This window comes from Lepidochelys kempii, chromosome 1, assembly GCF_965140265.1.
Source record: "Lepidochelys kempii isolate rLepKem1 chromosome 1, rLepKem1.hap2, whole genome shotgun sequence".
Lineage (NCBI taxonomy): Eukaryota > Metazoa > Chordata > Testudines > Cheloniidae > Lepidochelys > Lepidochelys kempii.
The window spans coordinates 141,072,811-141,100,763 of record NC_133256.1 but is presented as its reverse complement, the minus strand read 5'-3'; the positions used below and the strand labels follow the sequence as shown (position 1 = coordinate 141,100,763).

Below are 27,953 nucleotides of genomic sequence, written 5' to 3'. Positions count from 1 at the left end.
CCTGCTTTGTCTCTCTCTGTGTGCGATTTTGTGTATCATTCTGAATTCTAAGAAATAAAGTAGTTTTACATTCCAGTGTTCCAAAAGGGGTATTTTATATTTTTATCTATGTGTGCGCATACCCTGAAACATAACAAAAATGACCCTATCATAAAGTGCAATATGATGCTTCACAGAAAAGAAGAACTAAATATCTTCACCTCAGTGAAGTCCTGTAGATGATATGACTGTGCACTAGCAGCAGTTCCTACAACTTCACAGATGAGGGAGGGTCCAAATCCTCCTAACCACAGTCAGGACCTCCAGAAAGCAAGAGACTAATGGATGGGCCAATAGCAACAGCATGGAACGAATGGGTGAGTTCCAGCAGCTCCTCCACAACATTTTCTGTGTCTTAAGTGATACCTCTTTTGTGGTGATGATGGTGGCAGCAGAGATGCTTAACAAACAGTGGGAGGTATTTTATTTGTAAATTGGCTGATATCCAGCACTGCAAACTTGAGTCATTGGATTGCTGATTGGTCAGCGGCACATCATCATTATCACTCAGCTGATGAACATACCTTTAACAACTTATTGTGCGGAGGTGCAAGAGCAGGTGAGTTAATTATGCTTTTAAAATGTCAAGACAGGAGGTAGAAATTGGGTTTAAAGGATATGGATTTAACTGTAAAAATGAGGTTAAAATCCTGGCCCCACAGAAGTCAATGGGAGTTCTGCAAATGATATCAGTGGGGCTAGAATTCCATACCCAGGGTCCCTATTTATGCTCCATTCAAGAAACGTACTGTTTAAACCTGCATATATTCAGGAGGAGCCCATGCTTCCGATAGCTAATACACAAATTTCATTTCTATTTCCTTTTTCAACTCTGCAGTTGCTGTGAATGATTGTTTAGTATTTGATTCATTTGATCAGCAACATGTCCACAAATAGCAAGAGTTGAATGGGAAATAAGCTGTAGCTTGTGTCTCCACACTATAATGTTAATTTATTTTCTGATGTATTGGGTGGGATTGCTAAACACACTATTAGTTCCCTCTTTTAAAGAAAATGGTAGCTGCCACTACACGGCTCCAATCACTGTTCTATGCTGACACTGCCATTAGAGGGCATTTAACACATACATCCCCATTGGACTACTCCTGCTGCTTGGCTTCACCCACTCACATAGCCTCCACTGTTGACCTCACTATGAGAAGCAGTTTAACCCTCTCAACAAAGAGTCTGTTCTTGTAATTTGTTTTGACTAATAATTTGACAAACAAGTTTAATTAAATAAATGTGCTCACTTCATGTATAGTACATGAACAGAAAAACAGCTACATTCATCTCAAAGCATTTGTTATGAATAGCCCATTCACTTGTAGCATTCCAACGTATTGGTAATCATGAAAAAATAAGTAAACTATCAGGGACTTCAGCCACTGGCATGTTACATACATTTAAGCCAGCTCTCTTCCAGTAATAGTTATTGTACTGGTTAATCATGCATTTTGTCTTCTCCTTGAATTTTTCTTCAGAGTCAGTGGACCACCAGGGATCTAAATTTCCATTTTTGTCATACTTACGACCTAAAAACCAGAAGACATTTTTGAGAAAAATATACTTTTTGCAGTATTTGTAGCATAGCATGGACACAAATACAAGAAGTTAGAGTAGTAAAACAGATGTATGACTTCACATCAGTTTGTCCACACTTGCTAATTCTGCTTAATTCACTTAGATTTTCTGATTTTTGTCCCTCAGCTAAAGGTAGTACTACAGAAACCCAACTCCTGTGGGTCATGCCATCCAGCGAATGCCACTCAGTCAGTGAATTCACAGTCAGATTCACAGTCAGTGAATCTCAAAAAGATGCAACATTAGGCATATCATTCACTTAATAGGGAAAAGGAAGATTCAACCCAAGAGGGTATGGAGTTATAGTCTTTGTAGTTTGCCTAACGGTGTGGCTGTGTACTTTGTTTTATTATTATATTATGGCATTATTTTACAGTGCTAACACCTGTACATCACTCCGCAGCAGCCATCTTAGCCAATGGGGTTGCACATATGTGACTGAGAATATAGTCTAGAGATTCTTTTTTGGATGTTGATGCACAAGCTGGAAATAACACAGCTTGACTCTCAGATCCCAGGATGAATTTATATAGCTGGAAATTGGAAAATAAGGGATTTCACAAGAGTAACTGAGGGCAGAATTTAACACTGCAGTTAGACCATAGTAGACAATTCATGTAATGACCTGTGAGCCAGAATGGAATCCAGCACGTACTCCCAAAACTATCTTGACTGTGCAGTGTGAATAAGAGTAAAATCAGAAAAACTTAAGTTTGTAACTAAAGTAATCAAATATGACTCTGAATATACACAAGGATATGACTTGCTGAGGAAGATTGTGTTATTTTACATAGCCATTTTTCAGAGAAAAATTACTTTCACACACATAAAATCATAATTGTTCTGAGTTATTCTTCATGAGGATTATTGAACTCAGAAGGATCAAAACAATTGACATTAAGATGTTTAGAGCCAAAAAGGGTGACATGATTAATCATCAGTTTTTGACTAATGGCTTTATTTATTTATTTATTTTTGGCCACATCGATATTTTTATTTTATATTTTTGTTTAAAATGGACTTAGCCACTGGGTGAAATCCTGCCCCCACTGACATCAATGGCAAAGCTCCCATTTTTATCAGTAGGGCCTCTACTTCATCCAGTGTCTCCGTTCCCATTTTTATAACAACTTTTATCCCATGAGTGATGTCAACGACATAGCTCGGAGTTGTACAATATTACAGAAATAGGAACTTTCCGGTAAAATCTAATTGTGGTTATTTTTCATCCTCAGCCCATATAATTGTGATTCTGAAAACAGGCACATTGTTGCTATATTATAAAATTGATACTACACTTCTATGCTTCCTGCTTCCCAGTTTGCTTGTCTAAAGCCTCATGACATATGCTATGTCTACACTGCAATTAGACACCTGTGGCTGACCCGTGCCAGCTGACTTGGGCTCTGGCTAAGGGACTGCTTAACCGTGGAGTGGATGTTCAGGTTTAGGTTGCAGCCTGAGCTCTGGGACCCTCCCACCTTGCAAAGTCCCAGAGCCTGGGCTCCAGCCTGTGCCCAAATGTCTACACAGCAATTAAACAGCTCCTTAGCCTGAGAGCCCTGTGAGCCACAGTCAGCTGGCACTGACCAGCCACTGTGTTTTAATTGCAGTGTAGACATGCCCAGAGAGAAATCAGCCAGTCGGCCACAGACCAGTCAGATCAATACCTTACAATACACTGCCATAAACTGTGTGTTATACGTTGCCATAATTTTCTACAGACTTCTACTTCTCATAATCAATATGACAATGAGAAGACAAAGACATAAGTCTATTAATTTTTATATCTATTGCAGCAGTGGAAGGAACTAGAGCTGGTCAGAAATTTTCTGATTGGCATTTTCTGATGGAAAATGGTTCTATTTCACAAAAGCAAAACACTGTGCAGAAGCATGTCAATTTAAAGGAAAATGCGTTCCAAAAGAAAAAATGGAAAGATGTTGATAAACATTCTGAATGGAACATTTTGATTTTCCATTTTGAAAATTATTTTTGCTTTTTAAGATTTCGTATTATGTAAATTAATTTTGTAAAGCAAAAATCAGAATGAAAAGGTTTTGATTTTGTCAAAATAAAACGTTTCCGTTAGCCCAAAATATCTTTTTTTCAGAATTTCATTTTATTGGATAGTTTCTATCATTTTTCTTTTTGTTCTGCTTCAGACCGGGGGAAAATACTCACTCATAAAAAATCCCTCTTGGCCCAACTTCAGAAGGAATCCATACAAAACTAAACCATTCTTTTTACAATCTTATGGTCCTCTTCACACATCTTATCATTGTTGAAAATATGTACACATAAAGCTGCTTCAACGCATCTTTTTTTTCTATTCAACAAATCCAAAAAGAAGAACAATATAAATGTGGACAATTACTCACCGTTATTATCAAATCCATGGGTAAACTCATGCCCAACAATTACTCCAATGGCACCATAACTTAAAGACCTATAACACAAAAGAGCAGTTTCACCTTACAATATATGCATGCATATGAACATCAAAGCAGATGAGATAGAAGATAGAACAGGTTTCCATTTCAGAAAAGATTTTTTGTGTCTAAAGCCTAAATCCACAAAGTTCCTCTCAAAGCTTCTGATAGTGAAAGGTGGAACATGAAAAACCTTGTTTATTAAAGAAGGGTGAAAATAAAACCTTAAAGGCATTGTTGTCATCTCTGAAGTGGCTAGATTTTCTATACAAATATCTTATGTCATCATCAGGACTCAAAATAAAAAGGGGGCTTCCAACTGATTGCAGCATTTATTTTCTAACTGGGAACTGGGTAGTGTTAAGAGTAAAATTATTCTGTTATTGTAGTTAAAGAAAAGCACAGATCAAAGATTAAAAGCACAGATCAAAGATTAAAAGATTAAAAATCTAATCACTCTGCTCTGAGTATGTGATAGACAAGCTTGCAAATGCATGGCATTTAATGTCTGAAACATTAAACAGATTCCCGTTGTTTTCAAAAGAGGTATTATCCTATTTCCCTTCACCTGTGCAGAAATAAGAGATTATCTACAATCAGATCTAATGCACTGAAGAGACAGAAAGGAGACAATCATTTCATGTTCCTGGCAGATAATAATTGACATCTGCCTGGTTTGTTTGTACAGTGTATTTTTGTTTTCAATTTTCGGATGTTCTTCTATGGTGAGAGGAAAAGACGTGTGTGAAATTTTCATTCAGAAGACGTATTCATGAAACACATCTTGTATTTGCTAAGTTATTCTTCTGGAACTTTACATACGTCACATGTTACAGAAATGCCATACAACAAAGTAGTGTATATTAGTGTATTAATAACACATTGTATAGTAACAGGAAAAGGCAAAGGGTTTGAAGTAACATTTTATTACTGGGCATAATGATCCATCACATACTAATTGTTCATTTCAGTCATGCCCAAAAAAGTGTTTATGATTTAATCCCCCCAAAATATGACAATTCTTTTTTTCTGATTCCAGCACTCATGTATGGTCTCTATTATATGGACCGACAAAAGATCCAGAATAAGCCAAGCTGTTTGATATAGAGCAGATTCATTTGTTTACTAAATGTCATTCTGATGAGTAAAGGAGTGAAAATGCCTTGTGTCATAAATATAGAAGGAAGGGTAAACACCTTTCAATCCCTCCTGGCCAGAGGAAAAACCCTTTCACCTGTAAAGGGTTAAGAAACTAAGACAACCTTGCTGGAACCTGACCAAAATGACCAATGAGGAGACAAGATTCATTCAAAGCTGGGGGGTAGGGAGAACAAAGGTTCTCTCTGTCTGTGTGATGCTTTTGCCGGGAACAGAAAAGGAATGGAGTCTTAGAACTTAGTAAGTAATCTAGCTAGATATGTTTAAATGGCTGTTTTGTTTAAATGGCTGATAAAATAAGCTGTGCTGAATGGAATGTATATTCCTGTTTTTGTGTCTTTTTGTAACTTAAAGTTTTGCTGAGAGGGATTCTCTATGTTTTGGATTTGATTACCCTGTAAGGTATTTACCATCCTGATTTTACAGAGGTGATTCTTTTACTTTTTCTTCAATTAAAGTTCTTCTTTTAAGAACCTGATTGCTATTTCATTGTTCTTAAGATCCAAGGGTTTGGGTCTGTGTTCACCTATGCAAATTGGTGAGGATTTTTATCAAGCCTTCCCCAGGAAAGGGGGTGTAGGGTTTGGGGAGGATTTGGGGGGGAAAGATGTTTCCAAGTGGGCTCTTTCCCTGTTATATATTTGTTAGACGTTTGGTGGTGGCAGCAGTAAAGTCCAAGGGCAAAAGGTAAAATAGTTTGTACCTTGGGGAAGTTTTAACCTAAGATGGTAAAAATAAGCTTAGGGGGTTTTCATGCAGATCCCCACATCTGTACCCTAGAGTTCAGAGTGTGGAAGAAACCTTGACAACTTGTATAAGTTAGAGTAACAAAGAAGAGAAATATGTGAGGCATAATTGTTTAAAAGAACCACAATTTCAGCTCTTTGACAGGAGATCAGGGTACCAAGAAATCAGCTCAGAGAACAAAACTGGAATTGACCACACTGAAATAAGCACTGTAGAAAAGGAGTTAACTGGACAGCACCTCCCTTTATTCCTACTTACTGCACCACAAGAAAGTCACTTGGCTCATAAGAAATAATCTTGAACATGAATTTATTTCTTCCTAAGTTGAATACATATCTCTATATTTACTGCCAAAATTTCTATTTAGAGGAGCACTTGTCCCAATTGAAATATAATGAATACAACATATGTTTAAAGGTAAACAATGGAATTTATTAAGGACACCTGTCAGTAGTAATTGGTCTCATTTGATAGCAAGATAGCTTTCTGAAACTGTGATCAGGGTCTTTTTATTCTCTTGTCCCTCCCCAAGTATGAAAACATTGAATTGCATGGAAGTAGGGACTTTTCACTAAGCATGATTAAAGGTGACCTGAAATCATTTCCCCCTATAACAGCACATGTTAACCATGGCCCCAGTGGAACTGGTCATCTGCTTAAAGGCAAGCATGTGCTAAAGTGCTTTGCTGGATTAAAGCTCATGATCCTGAGAGATATTTATTGCCTTGATGAGACCCTAAGAGGGACATCAAGCACTTTGGCCCAGGTCCACAAAAGTACTTAGGCGCCTAAGATGTCTGATTCCAGGAGAGGAGTTCCCAGCTATAGAGCAGAAGCAGAGCAAATCCTGCAGCCCAGACTTAGGCACCTAACTCCAGGACTCCTAACTCCCTTCTCACCAGCATCTCCTATTGGCTAGTTTATGGGGGCTCCCCACCTAACATGCTGGCTTTTGTGGATCCCATTCCTAGGCACCTATCTCTCCCCATTAATTGTATAGGGAGCCTAGGGGCCTAATTCAGACTCTGTGAATTGCAGTGTGTTCCTGTGATTTTCTAGGCACAAGTTAGGCCTTGAAGTACTGAGCCTCAAAACCCCTATGTTCCTTTTGTGGATCCAAGCCTTTTGGACCTAATCCAAAACCCACTGAAGTCAATGGAAATGCTGCCATTCACTTCAGGAGGCTTTGGAGCAGGTCCGATATTAGTTTAAAATTATAGTAAGAAAATAATGAAATTTTAATGGAGGAATACACTAAATGCCCCTCTTAGCTGGGGTGGGCCAGCATTCAGTGCAGATGAAAGTTTTTGTTTCCATTATTTACAGTTCTTTTCTAATAGACTTCATGCACACGTTGCTCTCTTCTGCTCACTACAGAATCAAAACACCCAAATCAGACACAATTATTTACGAATTCCTCAAAGCAATCAATCCTCAGTTTAAAATAACACAGAGACATCCGGTTTCCCAAGGTAAAAACAGGTATATCACAAGGCAGCAGCTTTTCAGATCAACCTGGTTTTTCAATAGAAAAAGCAGCCTGCAGCAGAAGGACACATCCCAAAGGGCTCTCCTGTTGCCAGTTTCTTCATGCCATGATTATACATTTCTACTGTACACATTGTTTTGGGCTGCTGTATCAATACACTCTTTCACTTCATGCTCCCTTTCATTTCACACAAGAACGTACCTTTGCAACTCTTTTACTCCTCATTGCCTACTTACTATAGTTTTCCTTTCTTACTTACCTAGGATATTCTGTCCCCCAAAAGAAAGGCTTTTGGAGTTCTCCTGCTGGGAATCCTGTAATAGTTAAAATACAAAAGTTAGAAGCAAATTCAATCCAGCTGAATGATGAAGCCATGAGGGGGATTTTAAGAGGGTTCTGCAAAACAACTTCAAAACAGTGTGCTGATAATTAGCTTATGGGTCTTCAAACAGATCACAGATCCTCCTTGTTCCCAGTGCAGTGGCAACAGGATGTTGCACTTTGACCTGGGACAGTTAGACATGTTAGACATCTAGACAAGCAGAACTTTCCTTGTGCTTTCTCTCTGGGTTTTGGGCTACATACATTGCTGGCTGCACTGCTCTTCCCATGCAAAGGGACGGAGCCACTTCTCTGGCCTCCAAGCTCTTGACAATACATACAAAAGGGCAGGAGTAACAGACAAAATGGAAAAAAAATAAGAACTTGCTCCCCAGGCTCCTGGAGCCCTAATTCTGCAAGGTACTTAAGCATGTTCCTATTTTTAACCATATGAATAGTCCCATTAAAATCAGTGAGTTGTTTAAAGTAACCCATATGCTTAACCAACTTGTTGAATCAGGATCACAGTATGAATAGATTATCAAGGCTTGATAGGAACATCCAACCATATCCAATAAGTGCATCAGTTGGAAGTTACTGGTAAAATAATCTGCACTTGAAAGGTTATCAGTGCTGACACTCCAGTGAGTGATTTACCCAAGATCACATAGAGACAGCAATAGTAGCTAGAACTCACAAATCCCTGGTTCATTTCTAACCACTAAACTACATTTCATTACACATACAGAAGTCAATTCCCTGCTCTGAAGTTCTGCCTTATCTGGGGTTAAATATAGCAACTGGTTAACAGCCACTACACAAGATTGAGACTCTCTGGCCATCTTTTTCAAAATGGGGTGAAAATCAAGCCACTTGGGTGCTTAGATATAGAGTTAGGTGTATAGCTTTAGGAGCCCCCTTTTGAAAAGTGTTGGCCTATATCTCCATTTCTCTTTTTTAGAGTATCTTAAGCATATATAAAGTGGCTACGACAATGATGTTTCTCAGACTGGTTCATTGCAATTTCTAACTTTTCCACCATACTCTGATTGCCAAAGAATGTTACTGTCTCAAAACATAAAAAAACACATGAACATTAAAATCAAAACAAAAAAGACACTTAATAAAATTTTAGGTCTTTTATTTATAAACAGAGCATGGAATTTTGCCCAGCTAAAGTAAATGTGAGGCAAGATTTCATTGTTATCCTCCCAGGGTCTTTTAAAAGAACATACTGAGTGTAATTCATGTCAAGTGATGCAGCAAGTGGTATGACCTCCTGGCCTGCCCATCTGCTGCCTGCCCGCTCTTTCTCCCTTGCTGCCATAGCCACCTGTTAGCAATGGATTTATGAAAAAATAACTTTTTGTAAAACTTATTATCTGGGTTTTTATAGTTCCCTGGATGCTCTTTTGTTGTTCAGACCATGTTTGGCCTCTTTATTTTTGTGCTGTAAAAATATAAATTACACTAGTTACCAAGGCTTTCCTGATCTTGCATCACAACTAGAAGAGTAAGCATTCATATTCACCATGTGTATTGTCAAACATCTCATATTAATGGCACTCTCAAGTATCCTGATGAGATCTTTACTCTTAGTGGACAGATCACTGGACTGGGACTCAAGAGATGTGGGCTGTATTCCTGGTTCTGCCACTAGCCTACTGGGTGGACTTCAGCAAGTCCCTTCACTTCCTGTGACTCACTTTTCCCATCTGTAAAATGATACTGACCTCTTTTGTAAGGCATTTTGAGATCTAAAGATGAAAAACCCTATGTAAGTGTTAAAAGAACAGGAGTACTTGTGGCACCTTGGAGACTAACAAATTTTGGTATCGTCATTAGAATAGGTCCCACTTACAAAGCTTCTTCATAAATGAGTTTAGGCAGTGACAAATCACACATTCTGTTAGGATCTGATTCAAACCTTTTGAAGTCAATAGAAAACTCTCTAGACTGGATTGTGGAATATTGCAATCTGGTCTCCTCCATGTTGTGGCATGCAGGTAGCCCACGCAGGGCTCCAAATCGTCCCTTTACTGTCTTGTATAGGTGCATTCATTGGCACATGAGCCCTCAGTGTCCAAGGGCCAAATTCTATAAATATTAATGTGGTGTGAGTAATGTTGCTCATATGAGTAGTTCCATTGATTTAATAAGTCTATTTGTGTGAGTAAAGTAACTCACCGTGACTAAGTAAGATATGCATGTATCAAACTGTGAACTTGATTTTGTTTGTGACTTCCATTTTTATATTCTGTGATCCATTTTAATGTGCTAACTGCCATTTTGTGTTGGAAAGCCAGCCTGACCCTATCACGGCCAGTCCAGACACTACCCCTCCAGGATAGGGTGTGGCACATCTCAGAGAGGACTACAGTGGGAGAGCCTTCAAGGGCCACCAACTCGGAATGATTCCCTGTGACAATACAGGGGACAATGCTTTTCTTCATGGGGACTTCCATGACTTGGGGTTAGAATTTCCCAGTCTGGTCACAAGGCAAAACAGAATCAGAGACTATATGTAAGGGGTGGGCTGCTTTCAGAAGAAGAGAGCTGTCCACCATCACATGCCAGAAAACCAGGCTGGAGAGAGAGTGGAAGAGGGTAGGAGAGATACTGCCTCATGTGAAATGCTGACCAGCCCTCAGACTCACAGGAAGGATGAGATCAGTCATGGAGAGGGTGTGTCTCAGGACTGTTAGTTCTTCTGTGAAGAACTGTAAATCTCTAGTACTTACTTAATTGTAAAAGTGGCTGTGGTTCATTCCTTTGATAAGCCTGTGTTCCTTGCTTGCCTGCTACGTTGTCCTTGAAAAGGTTAAGTGAGTTCAGAGCACCCACACAGTGAGGTGGAATTCTGAAGGAACACGTTGTGACAGGGTCACGCCAGATGGCTACAGGAAAGTGACCCTATAGAGATCCGCCCACTGCTAAAGGATCCCCCCAGCCTAAGAGGGGGATCCACAGGACCTGGAAGGTAGATATATTAGCCCCAGATTAAGGAGGTCCCTTTTCCCTGAGTAAGATAATGGGCTGTTCCAGAACAATCAGGAAGTTGCTGGAACCAATGAAGGCAGGCTAATTAGGACACCTGGAGCCAATTAAGAAGCTACCAGAATCAATGAGGACAGGCAGGCTAATCAGGGCACCTGGTTTTTAAAAGGACCTCACTTCAGTTAGTGAGATACGTGCGAGGAGCTGGGAGTGAGAAGGCGTACTACTGGAAGACTGAGAAGTACAAGCATTATCAGCCATCAGGAGGAAAGTCCTGTGGTGAGAATAAAGAAGGTGTTGGGAAGAGGCCATGGGGAAGTAGCCCAGGGAATTGTAGCTGTCATGCAGCTGTTACAGGAGCCACTGGAGACAGCTGCAATCCACAGGGCCCTGGGCTGGAACCTCATCCCATTCCCCACAACTCCCTATTTGTTACAAGAGGTGGTGACTTGGACAGTGGGTCCCACCAGACAGGAAGGTCCCTGACCTATCCCCCGACCCACTAGGTGGGTCAGCAGAGACTGCGGGGATTGTTCTCCTCCCTTTCCCCATGCTGGCCAGTGATGAGGTTAGCTGAGTGAACGGCAGGTTTGAGCCACTAGCAAAAGTGGCCAAACCGAAGGCTGCTGTGAATCTCTGAGCAAATCCGCCAATAAGCGCAGGACCCACCAAGGCAGAGGAGGAACTTTGTCACAATGTATAAGCAACAGAAGGGCTCGGGAGAGTTGAGGCACTGATTAGGTCTAAGGCAGCTTAGCTGCGAAGCCCCACATCTCAAAGATAGTGCGCAGAGACTGGGGCCTGCACCTGGGAATGTGCTTAGAGTCCCAGATCTACAAACAACAATGCAGCTCTGCCTGACCTATTTGGCTTAGGAGCACATGGCATCCAGAGGTTGGGTCCATTCACAACAGATGGATGTCTGTCCAGACAGGGAGACTGGGCCAGGCTTTGACACTCATATGCGTAAATGTTTACAGGATTGAGCCTGAATTTTGCAGTTTTTCCTCTCGTGTCATTGTCTTAATTTAGAAATAAAAATACCACTTATTTGGACAAGGTATTTTCCTTTTCCTGGTTGTGGAAAATGTGGTGGTGGTGGTGGGGGAGAAGGGGGTTTCTTTCAAAATGTTTGTGAGTGAAGGTGCCCTACAACTCCACCTTTAAAAATATTTGCTATTGCTGCTGCTACTGCCCTTCCATTATTTATCTGCTGAACCCTCCACTTGTTTAGAATATACTCCCAAAATGCAACATCTTTTTTTACAGTTTTGCAGGCAATTGATTGTACCTATCCTGCTTTTTAAATGTTTAGCTTTGAATTTATTCTGAGTTTAAAACTCTAATTGACATCCTTGACCTGCACAGGACTACTTTTAACTTCACTGAAGGAAACTTGACTCTCATATCAACGCTCAATCTGCATCCCTAACAAGGGGATGTGTAGTTTGTTGGTGTATATTTCAAGTTTTAAAATACAGCATTTTCCACCTTTACAGTGGAACTTCTCTCTCGGAGTGCTTTACATGTTTGTATAAACTAAGTTATCAGCATTATTAATTAACATATTTGTAAGGTTGGTAAGTATTATTCACATTTCACAGATAGACAAACTGAGGCACAGGGAGACGAAGTTATTTGCCCAAATAAGTACAAGTAATTAGATTTGCTCATTTTACACTAGAGGGCTGTGACAGGAAATAGCTTGACACCACCTGGCTTCATACAAACATTTTCTTCCAATTCTACCATGTTGGTTTACTCCATTGAATTTTGATTTGAACAAAGTCAAAATCCCAGTCACATACTTAAGAGGAAACACAAGGAAACAGAGTTTACCCACTTCCCATTTGGGGAATGTGGAATTTAGTTTAGATTAGTTTACCCACTTTTTTTTTTTAATCACTACACCACTGCAAAATCCCCACAATTAAAGCAACACTTCAATTTCCAGGTTTCCCCTGCTAGTGCACTGAAACTATGCAATAAACTACACATTTTACATTATTCTAACCGGTGATGAGTCTGAACCATAACACCAAATAAGACCCACAGAAGCATTCATTCCATGGGGAATTTTAGATTCAGCTCCAACTCTGGTTTCAAATGCCCTAAGATTTATCTTGTAAAATATTTGATTGGGTAGCACTGGGTCTTCTAAATTGTGTTAGCAAAACCACTTTCCAAATCACATCCGTGTATCCACACTTACCACTAACTGCACTGGCATGTTTAAAACAGATTCTGACTTGATAGTGATCCTAGCACACAGATACTAGTGATAGGTGATAAATAGCAAGATGATCCCTAAGATGTATACTTTGTTCAGAATTGTGTTCAGCAGGTCCCAGACATGTGTTTCGTTTACGTGTGTAAAGTCTGTAACATGGTTTTCAAATTTTCATAGGGTGGATCCAAATTATGAGGTTTAGAATTGGTAATAGATGAACAGAAGATTGAGTGATGGCCAAAAGTCAAAGGGTTTCAAACTAACACAAGGAGTTGAACAAGAAGAGTGGTCATTCACCCCATACACCCTGTGAATTCGCAGAACAAACAGAATCAGCTCTGGAAGGCAGACTAACTGGGCCATACTGTGCATAAGTGCAAACCTTAATTTAAAAAGTAGGTGCATTGGATCAAATTCAGCTCACAGGTAAAGAGGAAAAAGGATATTATGGCAAAGGCATCGGACTCAATAGACTTTCAGTTCCCAGCTCTGACAAAGATTTCCCATTTGATTTTGAGAAAGAAGCTTAATCTCTCACCCCACCTATAAAACAGGAATACTGTTACTTCCCTCTCTCATAGAGGTGTTGTGAAAATGGGGATAATACTACTTTCCTCTCTCATGGGGGTTTTGTGAGGGTAAGTGCATTAATGTTTATGAGGGCTCAGATAGCACGGTGAGGTGGGCCACTTAAGGACCTAGAGAAAAGAATATTTTTACAAAAAATATTTACATATTTTTCTTAAGGAAAGGGAATATCTAGGATTCCCCAGAAACAAAAACTGTACGAGGAAAAATTTCTTCTATTTTGGGCATTTGTAGATAAGAACGTCAGGAAAGAGACGGGGGGGAAGAGACTTGCTCATTGTCTTGCCTGTGAATGTAGTTTAAAATGAAAGTGACCGCTGGGTCATTAGGAAAATGGGAACAACTTGAATCTCTTCATTAAGAACACTGCTCAGAAATGTTGATTCCAAAACTGCTCTGCCCATTAGCCTTCAGGAAGCCAATGGACTATTTTGAAACTGCTCCTTTGTCAGTAAACTTCTGATTAACCCAGACCTTCAGGAAAAGAAAAGAGCTCCTGAGGAAACTGCAGTTGCTTCTCTGAGACCATGAATACTGGAGACTGTATTTGTTGCATTTCCTTAGCCACCAGATACCAGAGAGCTTTCCTCAGCTGCACACCATCAAGCACGTACATCTTGCAAGATGCTTAGCAGGAGATATAAGGTCTCATCTGGCATTTTCCGTAATTTTTGAAAGGGTACTTTCTCTAAAATGTAATGAGGCAGCTCTCTGTAGACTAGAGGCATCTTGACTGACACCATACATCAGGGGAACTGACATATCACAATAAGTGAATAAAAAATACACTTGTATCTATAGATGTTCATACCTATCCAGTGGGGCTCAATATATGTTCTTATCTAATGAGCATATGATTCAGTTTATGCCTAAATTCAGTTCCATCCCATGCAAATCTACTGTCTATAATCATAATTAGCTGATCAAAAGTGCTAAAGTTTTCACACATAATAGAAAATGTTATATATTTATACACGTTAAGGAAATTAACCCTGCCAAATTTCAAGCTTCCTGTTCTCTTCTTTGTTGTAGCATTCCATTTTTTGTCTTTTAAAGGCCAGAGAGTTATACTGCATTTTGAGTGTTATAATGATGCTAAACTCTTTCCTCAATAGAAATACAGTAGTAGACACTTGCCATAAGTCTTTCAGTTATGACTTTTTTTTTTTAACATTTATTGATTTACTTAGGTACCTAATTCAGTAAGAACCTGATTTAAAGCCTACTGAAGTCAACAGCAGTCTTTCCAGTAACTTCAATAGATTTTGGATCAGGCCCTAAAAGCCCATTATGGAAAAAGATAAGCCAGTCAATGCACTGTACCAAAGGTTGCAATTAAAACCATGGCATTTGCAGTATTCTACATACAGAGAGTACTCAGATACCATGATACATGGATCTGTTTATAAAGGCAATGGCTTACAACTGCTTCCTTGAGTAAAAACTGCCCAAAATCGGTGGGTTACATTGCTCAGTAAATACTCAAAAATATGAGGTGAAATGTTAAGAAATTAATGGGCTGCATTCAAAAATAAATGGGCTGCATTGGTTAATCTAATACACCTCAATTAAATTAACAAATGAATTATTTAAGGAAAGAGGAACCAAGCAGAATGAACAGATACAAAAATTCTTTGATGTAACTGTAATAACAGTATGTATACTGCCTATAACGGACAACCGGTATACCCTAACACTGTTGCATTCCTTTACCTGGTATATCTGATTACCTCTCTTTTGAGAAAACAACTTGCACTGTCAACAGGTCTGCTTTATCTAAAAGAAAGAATTAGAAACTAGAAAAATGGGTTCTGGATTCTATATACTGTATATTAGTGAAATATAGACAATGAGCAGGGCAATAGGAATCTGCTTTACATGAGCTCAACCAAGCCGATAGCATTTTCATCTTCATGCAAATTTTGCTGTATTCTCCCCAATCTATTCATTAATTTTTTTAATCTTCACGTTTCTGCTTTCTACTAAGAAAGATCTCGTGAGTCAGTACATGGCATTCTTCCTTATGAGTCAGTACTCAATACAGCAGGCATAATAGTCAAGATGAAATTAAAAACACTCAACTTGCCTTTTTGGAGCTTGCAGTGCTTCCTTGAACATACAGTGGTAGTTAATGAAAAGTGTTTATATCAGTGAAATATATTGCAGCCACAGAAGCCATGCAGGCACATGGGGCTGTAAGGGATAGACAATATGAGAAACGGACTTGCTAAAGGCCCTGGATGGGATAGCCAGCCACCAGTATTCCACTCACTAATGCAGAGCTGGGCATGAAGGATTGCTAGAGTGAGATGGGCATAAGAAAGGGGACATATTGCAGTAGTTGTCAGTAGTCACCAAAAGACTACGCTTACTTCTTTCTATGAATTTATGAATTGTCCATAAAACATTTAGGCTTATTTAGAATGTATTCACTATTCAAAATTCATTGTTCAAAACAAAATAGTCCTTTGTCTATATATTGTTTGCAAGCAGCTTGCTGTGAGTATTTGAAATTCAAGTTTTACTGGTTATTTTGATTAGTTCCCATTAGCTTTCAGAATTAGGTTTCTGCTGTAAATCCTATCACTTACTAATATAAAACTTGCTTTTCATAAACAATCCCCCTCATTCACTTAAAATTCACCATTTCTATGAATATTCCTGTCACACACTAAAAGAAAACACTAAACCTAGCAGAATCTAGTTTGCTTAAAGAGGTGACTCCATATCCACAGTCTGTGTAGTATTTTCCCCAGCTCTTAGGATATTCAACATGAATGGTTACTAAAAACGTGAGATGTAGCTCTCATGAGTGAAGTTTTCTGAGAGAATGAGTACAGCCCTCTTGAATTAATTTATTTTCTATACTTCTAGGAATTCCATCCCAGATAATGGTGGAGCTCTTTCCTGGAATTATCAGCTTTTAAAGGAGGTTTGATAGTGAGTGGCATTGAGAGCCAGCCTCCAGAGTTCAGCAAATCCCTCTGACTTTCAACAAGAGCTAGTTCATTTTCAATTTCCTATCTTAAAAAATGGTGAGCCACCAGTTATACTGTACCTCTTTGTATCCCTCTCTCTAGCTCACATAGTTTATAATGAAAGGTTCCACTTATGACCCTTCCCATGCAGAGGTAAATACCATACCAGGCTCTCTCTGAACCAGATCAGCTCAGACCATGTACATTCTTTTGCACCTAAGAACAGCCTTAAAGATAGTGAGCAGCACTATCTAAAACCCAAGGTCAAATGCAAGTAGTACAAGGTCAGCAGTCATGATATAAAATACAATTGCTTCTACACCCATGACTGACTGGTTACATTTGACAGCTCTCTGCTTCGTGATACCATTAGACACAGGGAGTGTGAAATTCAGCATCAGTAACTCCAGCCGCTCATTATAGCTTTCTTTAATGTGCTATGTCAGAGCAGCTGTGAGAGCTGAATGATGTGGTAAATTTGAAAGGATTCAATAATAAAGTATATGTAACAGTAGCAGATTTTATTCTGTGCTTGCTAACTTCAACCTTAGCTATACTCTAAATCTGAAAACCTGGGAAGTTTGTTCTTTCTTTAACAGGAAAAGGCAGTTATTTTTCATATGTACTTTAGATAACTATCTTAAATGATCACTCAAAAATCAGTTGCTTAATACAGGTGACCTTTCAGTAAAAGTGGAGCAGAATATACCTAGGGCTATTTTTAGGATAAGTGCCTAATTATTGCACCCATTTTACAAATGAGTACATTAAGCCACAGAGAAGTTAAGTGACTTGTGCAGGGGCACAAGTTAGTTACAGGAATAGCTGAGCATATAATCCAGGCGACATAAGTGCTAATTCCCTACTTTAATCACTAGGCAGGACTTCCTGTCTACCTTCAGTCTGGCATATTCATTCCATTAGTTTCAGGAATTACTTCATAGTGTGATAAAAAGAGATTTAAGAAAATGGTGGGGGAGCCAACCAAAGAACTCTGACAAGCCTGTGGTAAGGGACCTCCAAGCATAGAGGTTATGCCAGAGAGCTATGCAGAGCCTGAAACCACAGAAAAAGAAAGGATACTGCTGCCAGTAACTCTCTCAGCTGGGAGGTGGAAGAGAAGTATCAAGGTAAAGATAACACTACCATCCCTCCAGCCTTAGAAATATAGTCTGAGATTTTCAAACATCACTTAAGAAATTTGGATGCAAAATTCCCATTAAAACAAATTGGAATTGGGCATCCAGATCCTCTAAACAGCTTTGAAAATCTCAGCCATATTATTTCAGGAACCCTGGAACCAAAGTGTGATGAAGCTAAACTAGCTGGCCAGAATATTGTTAAAAAAAGGGAACCAGTAATCCAAGATTAGGTTAAAAGGTGTTGTGCTGTAATTACAAGATAAATTCAGACAAACCAGACAAGAATTTAAGGCCAAATGCAGCATTCTATAATACCCATTCATGCCCATAGACTTCAATGGACTTGCACAAATATGACAGAGATCAGGATTGAGCCTTTACTATCTGGACCACTTACCTCTGTACACATTCACTGGTAAACAAATGCTGTATTATTGCATGATTGTGGAAGGAATTTAGGTTTGCATTTTCAGTGGTGTACACTAACTTAAAATGTTTAAATTTTGGGGTGGCTGATGTGACTCACCTCTGGGCCTGATTTTCAGGTCCCAAACACCTGTAGCTCCTCCTGGTATCAGGTGAAAAGGTATGCCTTCATACATATCCTTTTCCAAACAAATAATTAAAGAAGAAAAAAAAGTCAGGTACTCACTGATCTGGTTGGTCGATGCACTATAGAAAGCATTGACAGTGGTTGGACTAGTAAACCACCTGTAAAAATAGCAATAAACAGCAACAAAATATTGGTTGTCAGTGTGTTGGGCTTGTGAATGGAATAATCAAAGATAAAAGGCTAATTCAGTTAAATTAAACCAAGATATTAAAAGCCATTAGATACATTGCAAATGTAATTATTTCTGCAGTTTTGTCAATTGCAATCTGTGATTTTTGGATCATTTAAATCTATCTACTGACATTATTTTAAATGACTATAATCAAATAGTGCTTAACAGAGCAGTGACTGGAGGGTACAACTTGCTAACACTTATTTTATTTTTGTGTTCCTTTTAACGTGATTTTAGTGCTTATGAAAGATGCCAAATGGACAGCCTTGGACAATGAAGTCCTCTATTTAAAATGAACAGCTGCCACATAGACAGCAGCAATGCAAAGTCCTTTGCACTGTCTCAGCAATGTACTTCAACCCACTCAATGCAGAAACTACCTATAGAAATTAGAGGACTGAATTTAGAAATGAGTAGTCAAGGCTTTTCAGTCAGTGGCCTCTTTCCTGCAACCCCTGACAAAGTGACTACCCATGACTATTAGGATGATTTCAATTATATGGAGGTATCTCTAATAAGAACAAAGGAAAGAAAAATGATTTCCATAGGCCACTCAGCAACTACTGCTAATTATTTAATCATTAGTAAAGATTGCAATAGCTTTCAGCAACTATTAACCAATGGCCTAGAAGTGAAATATTCTGTACTGTAGGCTAGGTGACAATGCAAAGGACGAGGTTACAGGAACTCCTGAAATTCAAACCCAGCTTTTCCACTGATTCATTGAATGGTCTGGACTAGCAATTTAATCTTCCAGTTTCCCCACCTGTAAAATGAGTAATATATTTATTTACCTACTGTAGAGTCTGATCCAACCAACATGCACATGAGTAACATTACTCAAATAGTTAGTCCTATTGCTTCCAATGGGAATACTCACTTGAGTAAAGTTACTTGTGTGTCAGTGTGAGCAGGATTGGGCCTTTAAACAGGTAGGTTAGTTAATGCTGGAAGATGTAATATGCTAAGCATTATCGCCTACTGCCCCACCAACTCAGTGATCTTCTCACCCTCTAATGTCATTTATTAACAAAAGAGTTAGTTATTAACAAAAGTGAGGTTCATTGTGGTTACAAATATTGCACTGGTCTGCAAACAATGCACAAAAGAATTATCTTCAATTAGTCATGTGTTTTCCTTGCTGCTCTTTGTGTTCCAAGCCATAAATGCATAGCTTGCAATGGAGAAACCAGAATATTGGAGCTTTTCCACTAATATTGTAACAGAACCTGTGCCAGCAAGATTTGAAGGATTTAATATTAACCCTGGCTGAACTTGTACTGCAATAAGATATGGATTAACACTTCACCTATTGAAGTTAATAGCAAAAGTCACATAGACTTTACTGGGACTAGAGTCAGACCCTCCCTGCAGGTGAAATTCTGCTTCTACTGAGGCCAATGAGAATTTTGCCATTGACTTCAATGGGGCCAGGATTTCACCTTAGGTTTTTATAATGAAAAAATTAAAATAAAATTAAGCATAAAAATAATGAGAATTAATGGGTAATTTGTGATAAATTAGGCCCAGGTGTAATAAATGTCTGTATGGAAAAATTCTTGAGTTATCACATGAGATGCTAGAATTTTTTCAGAATGTAAGATCAAAACTTTAGAAAGTTAAAGCAACAACTTCAGAAAGTCTCACTGAAAGTCAATAAGACTCAGGCTTCTTAAGTGCCTAATTCACTTTTGAAAATGAGGCTTTTCCATCTAAGTTACTTAAGCCTTGCAATTCTGAACAGAGTGATGCCTAAATACCTTTTAAAAATCTAGGCCTTACCATCTCTGTGCCTCACTGCCCCTATCTGTACAATGGCAATAATAGCACTTTCCAACTTCATGAGGATGTATGAGGGTAACACTATCTTTAATAGGGAGGTGCTTATATGGTAATGGAGACATAAAATGATGGAGAGATTAAAATCCCAGGTAACAGGATACATGCACAATAGAGATTAAAATATTAAAATGATTTTAAATGGGGGGACAAACTGGTATAGAAAACCAGTTAGTTCTGATTTTACTTACCTGCAAAAAGAAGAGTTCAGGGTTTCTCTTACTACAATTAATGACTTCACTATTATAGAAAACAGTATAAGGAATGTTATTTTCAAAGCATTAGTGATGCCATTCAAAGCAGCTATAAAAACGTTCAACTCTGAATTTAGGTTTTAGTAGGCAAAAACCTTCCCAAGTTAAAAACAACAAATATTGAAAGATAAATGTTGAGGAATCCCTTCTGAATTACTCTGCTTTAAAATATTTTCATTCCCCTTTAGAAAGGTGAAATCTGAAAGTGAAATTTAGGAAGATTGATCAGGGTGCAGCATGTACACGTGACCCTGAAGTCCTTACTTGGGTAAAACTCTCACTGAAGTTAGGATTTGCACCAATGTGACTACTGATGGAGGGTACCCTGACAAAAAGTTCAGAGGTTCCCTTTTGCTTGAATGCTCTTCCACACCTTAGCCATACAGTAAGTTCCTCGGTGCTTTTAAAACCAAGCTACGCAGCCTCAGAGACCACCTCCTTAATTTCCAACAGTCTGGTCCCTTCCCTGAGACCACCAAACACAACCCTTTCCCAGCACCCCACAGCCTTCCTAACCTATGTTTCATCACAAGCAAGTGAGACACTTGTGAGCTCACAAATACAATACATTCCAGCTAAAAGAGATGATCTAAAGCCGTGGTTTTCAACCTTTTCAGACTCAGGACCTATTTGTAAATGTTGATGGCCTAGTGTGATCCAATATATAGGCTGGGGGAAGGGTGTTGGGGCCTGTCCTTGAGTGGGTTATGGCCTGTCACAACCCAGTAAATAGCTGGGGTGGGGGAGGGATCAGGTCCTGCCCCAAGGGTGAGTAGGACGTCATGGGAGAGGGGTTCAGGTTCTGCCACCAAAGAGGAGTGGGAGGGGAAGGCCTGTGGCAGACCCCACCCCCCACTCACCACACAGCGGTTACTCCTGTGGCTCCTGAGCACTGGCTGGGCTTGGCTCCTCACTCCAGGCATTGCAAGCTCATAGCACTACTCAGGTGTGGCCCTGCTGTCCTGACAGGGTCCAGCTGGGCCAAATTTTTGCAAGTGGCATTGCCACCTGCTGCTAAGGTTACCACCGTTGAAATGCAAAATAAAAAAGCACCCACCGCCAAAGAAGGCAAGCCACACCCTCAACCCCAAGCCAACTCTGCAACTCCCCCTCCTTCAACAGCCATGTCATAAATATAAAGGGAAGGGTAAACCCCTTTAAAATCCCTCCTGGCCAGGGGAAGGCTCCTCTCACCTGTAAAGGGTTAAGAAGCTAAAGGTAACCTCGCTGGCACCTGACCAAAATGACCAATGAGGAGACAAGATACTTTCAAAAGCTGGGAGAAGGGAGAGAAACAAAGGGTCTGTGGCTCTGTCTATATGTTGTTTCTGCCGGGGATAGACCAGGAATGGAGTCTTAGAACTTTTAGTAAGTAATCTAGCTAGGTATGTGTTAGATTATGATTTCTTTAAATGGCTGAGAAAAGAATTGTGCTGAATAGAATAACTATTTCTGTCTGTGTATCTTTTTTGTAACTTAAGGTTTTGCCTAGAGGGGTTCTCTATGTTTTGAATCTAATTATTCTATAAGGTATCTACCATCCTGATTTTACAGGGGAGATTTCTTTATTTCTATTTACTTCTATTTCTATTAAAAGTCTTCTTGTAAGAAAACTGAATGCTTTTTCATTGTTCTCAGATCCAAGGGTTTGGGTCTGTGATCACCTATGCAAATTGGTGAGGCTTTTTATCCAACATTTCCCTGGAAAGGGGGGCGTGCAAGTGTTGGGAGGATTGTTCATTGTTCTTAAGATCCAAGGGTCTGGGTCTGTAGTCACCTAGGCAAATTGGTGAGGCTTTTTACCAAACCTTGTCCAGAAAGTGGGGTGCAAGGTTTTGGGAAGTATTTTGGGGGGAAAGACGTGTCCAAACAGCTCTTCCCCAGTAACCAGTATTTGTTTGGTGGTGGTAGCGGCCAATCCAAGGACAAAGGGTGGAATATTTTGTACCTTGGGGAAGTTTTGACCTAAGCTGGTAAAGATAAGCTTAGGAGGTTTTTCATGCAGGTCCCCACATCTGTACCCTAGCGTTCAGAGTGGGGAAGGAACCTTGACAAGCCACTTATAGGATGTAGAGAGAGAACACATATAGGTAAGATTAATAACTTTTTCTTACTTCCACTACTGAAGTGGGACCACTGCAACATCTTTAGCTGGACACAGAAACTTTTAACATTAGATATCAAAGTGTATTGTGATAATAATGCATATCTTTAGACCCATGTAAAAAAAACCCGGCAGATTAAATTAGTTTTTTGCCAACTGGCAAATCCATAAAAAACCCCAGCCAGGCTGGTCAAATACCAGGCAGAAACGCTCGTCTAAAGTACTGAGACACTGGAAGCAAGCAGCCACTTCTGGTCCAGCAGAGACTCTGGCAAAGCTACTTAGCTGCATACATTTTCAAATATAAGGGGATAGGGCAAGAAGAGGCTGCAGGACTGGGTTGGGATCAAAGAAACATCTGCACTGGAAGTGGAGTCAAGTGACTGGACTGAGTGGGAGCAACAGAACAAAGGCACGTGGGGAGGAAGTAGGATGGAAAGAAGAAGGTAGAAGGTGAGATAATCAGAGCCTGGAAAATGTATGCTTTCAGTGACATTACTGTAAAACAAGCAACGGAATTAGTTATCTGTGGAGTTATAGTCTTAATGTGCTTTTGTTGGCAATTGCAATTCTTAGTTAAATTGTGCAATAAAGAATAGAATCTTAAAATGGCAGTGTACATTCCTTAATCAATACATTAATCAGCCTCCCTCTCTCATTTTATTTTCAGCGTTGTGCTGCCTCTTTTACAATGCAGGAACCAGAGAATTAATCTATTGAAACATCAAAGACTGATGTCATAGGCATGTCTTAAATATCCATCATTTTATGGACTCTGATTACTAAGGGTAATCCTCCCTGCAGAGTTTTATTTAAGAGAAAGGCTTTTTCCAGAAAAAAAAAATCTCGGTAATAAAGTGATGAAATGGTGGAAATATTTCAGTAAAACAGTGAAAGTCAGAAGTCGACAGGTGCTTCGGGGCGGGAGGGAAGAGTCAAGAAATAAAAACATTTATTTATATGGTATTTGAATTTCACATCCATTCACATCAACAGTCAGAGCAACGATTTGTGAATGATGCAGACACTTGGAAAGTGGGGCTCACCCACAGGACAAACTGCATGACTTTGCAATGGTCTGCAGGACTAATCACCAATTTAGATTTCGTCAGTCTGAGGATGGAACCTCAAGGGCCACATCTGAAATACTGAACATTTATTTTTGAATTTCAAAGTATCTTGGAATATAGGCAAGTATCCATCAGAATTTCAGCCTCAACCCAGGTGTTTGTCCCCCTTCTCCCACAACGGCCTTTGCACTTCTTTCTACCCCACCACTTACACATGGAAAGTCCTCCCTGACCTTATCTAAAGGCCATTATGCTCTTCTTCTCCAAATCCCTCTCAAGATTGACCCAAGGACTACATTGCCACCTAGTTCTAGGACCTTCTGAGGATAATTGATACTTAAAATATATATATATTGTATGTTTTATCCCTCTCCCCACACCCTTTTATTGTTGCATGGCTTCTTATCTTTAGGGCCAAATTGGACTCATCACTATTACAAGACACAAAGATAATATCAATGGCAAGAAATGCCTTTGGCTAGCCTGAGGAGTCTGCACCTACTCTTCTTGGATGAGGACCTAACCATTACAATAAATGTATTTGTCACTTCGAAGTTGGATTACTGTACTTCACTCTGCCTGGGTTGATGGTAAAGGTTGGTGGGAGTGTCAGTTTATACAACACTCAGCAGCCCATCATGAAAGGCCAAGAGAGTATATCATATCACTATTCTACCTGCCTCCATTGGCTGGATCCACTTCACAGTCCTTGAACTTATCTTTAAGACTTGGCACAGGGTCTGTCTTGTAGACCACTTCCCTCTCCGTAACCACCAAGACGGTTGTATTCAATGAGAACAAAGCATTCTTGATGGAGGACCCTCGGCTGTGAAACCCCATGACATCAGAATGAGACAAATATCATGCTTACACAGCATGATGCAAAACCCATTTTTTGTAAAAGCTCCCCTTAAATGAGGGCTGAAGAATGTCCCTGCATAATTTCTCAGGGATACATTTTTAAATAGACAGGAACAAAAGATTAAGGAAAACTGGTTGTATTAAGGAGACAGGGAGAATACAATATTTTACTGACAAAGTGCAATTCTTAATTTGGCACTGAGATACCATGGAGATAGGCACATTATAAATTAATAGACAGACGCAGTGAAATTCAGGAGTTCTGTGGTGCACCTTAAGCCATGCTCAAAATGCATCAGGCAGCATATTTCATGAGAGGCAGTAGAGTGAATCCACTGAAATTGCATCACTTCAGACTAAATACAACTTCAGTCAGAATCTGCCATGCCCCTTCAATGAGATAAAGCAAATTAAGATATCAAAATCTGTAAGTTAATGTTAGGTTACATTTGTGTGTTAAATTTAAAAATTAAGTAAATTCATAAATTGCTCTGCCTGTCCATCCTGAACTCAGGCTGTTTTGACTTATACTCTAGGTTCTGCAAAAAATTTAGAACTGTTTTTGATCTTCTATACCAGGGGTTCTCAAACTGTGGGTTGGGACCCCAAAGTGGGTCATGACCGTGTTTTAATGGGGTCACCAGTACTGGCATTAGACTTGCTGGGGCCCAGGGCCAAAGGTGAAGCCCAAGGGCTTTGTCCTGAGTGATAGGACTCAGGCTTCGGCTTCAGCCCTGGGTGGCAGGGTTCGGTTTACAGTCCCCCTCCCCCTGAGGCTGAAGCCCTTGGACTTCAGCTTTGGCCCCCTTGCCTGGGTCAGAGGTGGGCTCAGGCTTCGGTCCCCCCTTCTGAGGTTGTGTAGTAATTTTTTTTGTCAAAAGGGGGTCGCGGCACAATGAAGTTTGAGAACTGCTGTTCTATACTACCCATGCCACAAAACCTAGCCATAAGGGTAGATGAAAGAGCAGTGTCAAAATATCTAAGAGTTACCAGCTGCTCTGTTACCAGTTAAATTATAAATCTAAGCCTCTTTTCACCTATTATTGGCATGTCTGAGACAAAAAGAAGACATAGAAGAAAGAGTCTGCCTCTGCTTTGTGTCTGTGCATCCTAATATTCTCTCATCTCACCTGTTATTCTGGTTAAATGCACTTTCTTTTGCAAATAGGTGGCTAGGCACTAAGCACACACACAACAGGCTGCTTTCTCTCTCCCCAAGGCAGGGGCAGCAGTGATGCAGCAAGGGCATCCTGTGACAGCTGGCCATGCTGGGCCCATCTTTACTGCCATATCACCACTTTAAGTGATGCCCAAAGAGTGGGTAAAAGTCACAGGTGGCTCTTTTTAAGCCTTCTCTTCAGCAGAGCAGCCTCCCCCCCACCCCCACAGGTTTACTGATCCAATAGCTGAACGTGTCTCAAGCAGCCATCAGCCTCTTCACCGCTTTTTTGTCTCCTGAGGTAGCTGAATTCAGCAGACCTGCCCATCCATATGAAGCACATGCTGGTGTGACCTTCCTTAACCACAGCCATCCAAGCAGCGCAGTTGGAGCCCTTTTTCCCCAGTAACCTCTCTGGGTAAGAGTATGGGGTAAAAGAATGTTCCAGAAACCGAATTAAAATTAGAAGAAGTTCAAGGAATTATACCAACCAATTTAAATTTCTGCTTAGTACTTAGTACTTTTTTTAACTTACACATTGTAGTCCCCACTCTCCCAACAATATTGCCATCAGCTGCATATGACTCCAGTCTCTACATCCTAGTGAGCCTGATGAAAGATTTTCCCAGACTGTAAAGTCTTAAGGGTAGTGTCTGGACTTTAAAGGAGGAGGATTAGTATTAGAGAAGTACCAAACACAGAGGTATACTCATATTCATCATAGTATCATGCTGCATCCTATGCAATAAAAAACAAAGTTCTCTGGGAGGCAGTGTTTATTCATTTGCTGATAGGGCTATGAAGGCTCTATACAGACACTGAGATTAGCCATGTGATTGTTCTCTGGATATTCAAAACAAGTCTAAAAGTGTGCACATATATGCCCATGGACAGACAACAAATACTGCTAAAACACTGGTCTCCAACCTCATTATCTTTTACCTGGACTGTCATAACCTTCTCTATACTTGTCTCCTTGCCTTTTGCCGCTCTCTGCTCTAATCCACTCAACATACTCCATTTAGCATCTTCCTTGTTTGTCTGGTGTTCCATTGAACCCCCTGCTTGAGTCTCTCCACTGATACCTGAACTTCACGCAAGGGATAAGTGTATCTCTACAGCTCTATTAATTTCTCCAATTAAAAGTAAGAGGGGAGTTGGTGGTTGTCAAAATTTTGATTTAAAATATTGTCAAAATGATAGATTTCCACTTTTCTTCTTATCAGTTCCAATTCCAACCAGCCCCTACCTCCATATACACAAAATCCAGGCATTTCCACTTGCCCTCCAAAATCCTTTGTCTCTTCCTACTTGTGACTCTCATCCATTCTCACAATTCTCCCTCTGGCCCTTTGATAATTAAAAGAACAATCACTGTGATTTTCCTTTTAGCTTGCTATGCTGAGGCAAATTAGCGCAATTTGTAATATAACTATCTAGAAACTTGTTGCATTTGGTAAATCAATACAGCATTGTTACTTTTCTGGTTATATTACCTATGTTGGTTTAATATCATTATTCTGACAGACCCATTACCATAGCCAGGAAAATCCATACTCAATAGTTATTGATCCCGCTCTGAGCCAGTTCATGATTAGAGCCCTGCACAGATACAATATTTGTAGCCGCATCCAATCCGCAAAAATAGTGCGCAGATATAGAGCGGATACCCTTGGATTTGCAGGGCTCTATTCATGATGTCCGTATAGGTCTGCATATCAAAACATTTTGTAAAAGGTTATTGTACATGGACAGAAGCCAAATAATGAGTGTGTTATAATTATTTTTATTATACATGCACAGTACCAAACCACAACAGTAATTAATGACCTGCACAATTCCACGAGAAACAGAAAAGCATTTAGTTCTACTGTAAAAACATCAGAGAAGTATAATCATGTCTCTTTGACTCTTTGCTTAAATGTGGCAAAACTGATCTTTTTTAAGACCACATCTCACATGTTAGCCTGGTGTGAATTATACTGTTGAATTATAACCACCTTAAGATAAAGTAGAAGTTTATAACGGAAGCACTAGTGGTTCTTAATGCTTTAGCTACCTGTGTGCATGGCAAGTATATATAGTTCAAACTGTGCTACCATCCATTATGTATCACTTCAAAGACTTACAGGCAGAATAATAACCAAACATACTGATTACCATGGGCAAATTGTGG

At 39.7% G+C, this 27,953-nt stretch overlaps 1 protein-coding gene across 1 annotated transcript in view; it reads right to left on the bottom strand.

Moving 5' to 3' along the window:
• PHEX (phosphate regulating endopeptidase X-linked) overlaps positions 1-27,953 on the bottom strand; it is a 141,089-nt gene that overhangs the window by 12,445 nt on the left and 100,691 nt on the right. The window contains exons 15-18 of the mRNA XM_073328113.1: positions 18,358-18,416; positions 7,709-7,763; positions 4,005-4,072; positions 1,444-1,574 (exon numbers count right to left, since the gene is read on the bottom strand). Coding sequence (XP_073184214.1) covers positions 1,444-1,574; positions 4,005-4,072; positions 7,709-7,763; positions 18,358-18,416 — 313 coding nt within the window. The remainder of the gene's footprint in view (positions 1-1,443; positions 1,575-4,004; positions 4,073-7,708; positions 7,764-18,357; positions 18,417-27,953) is intronic.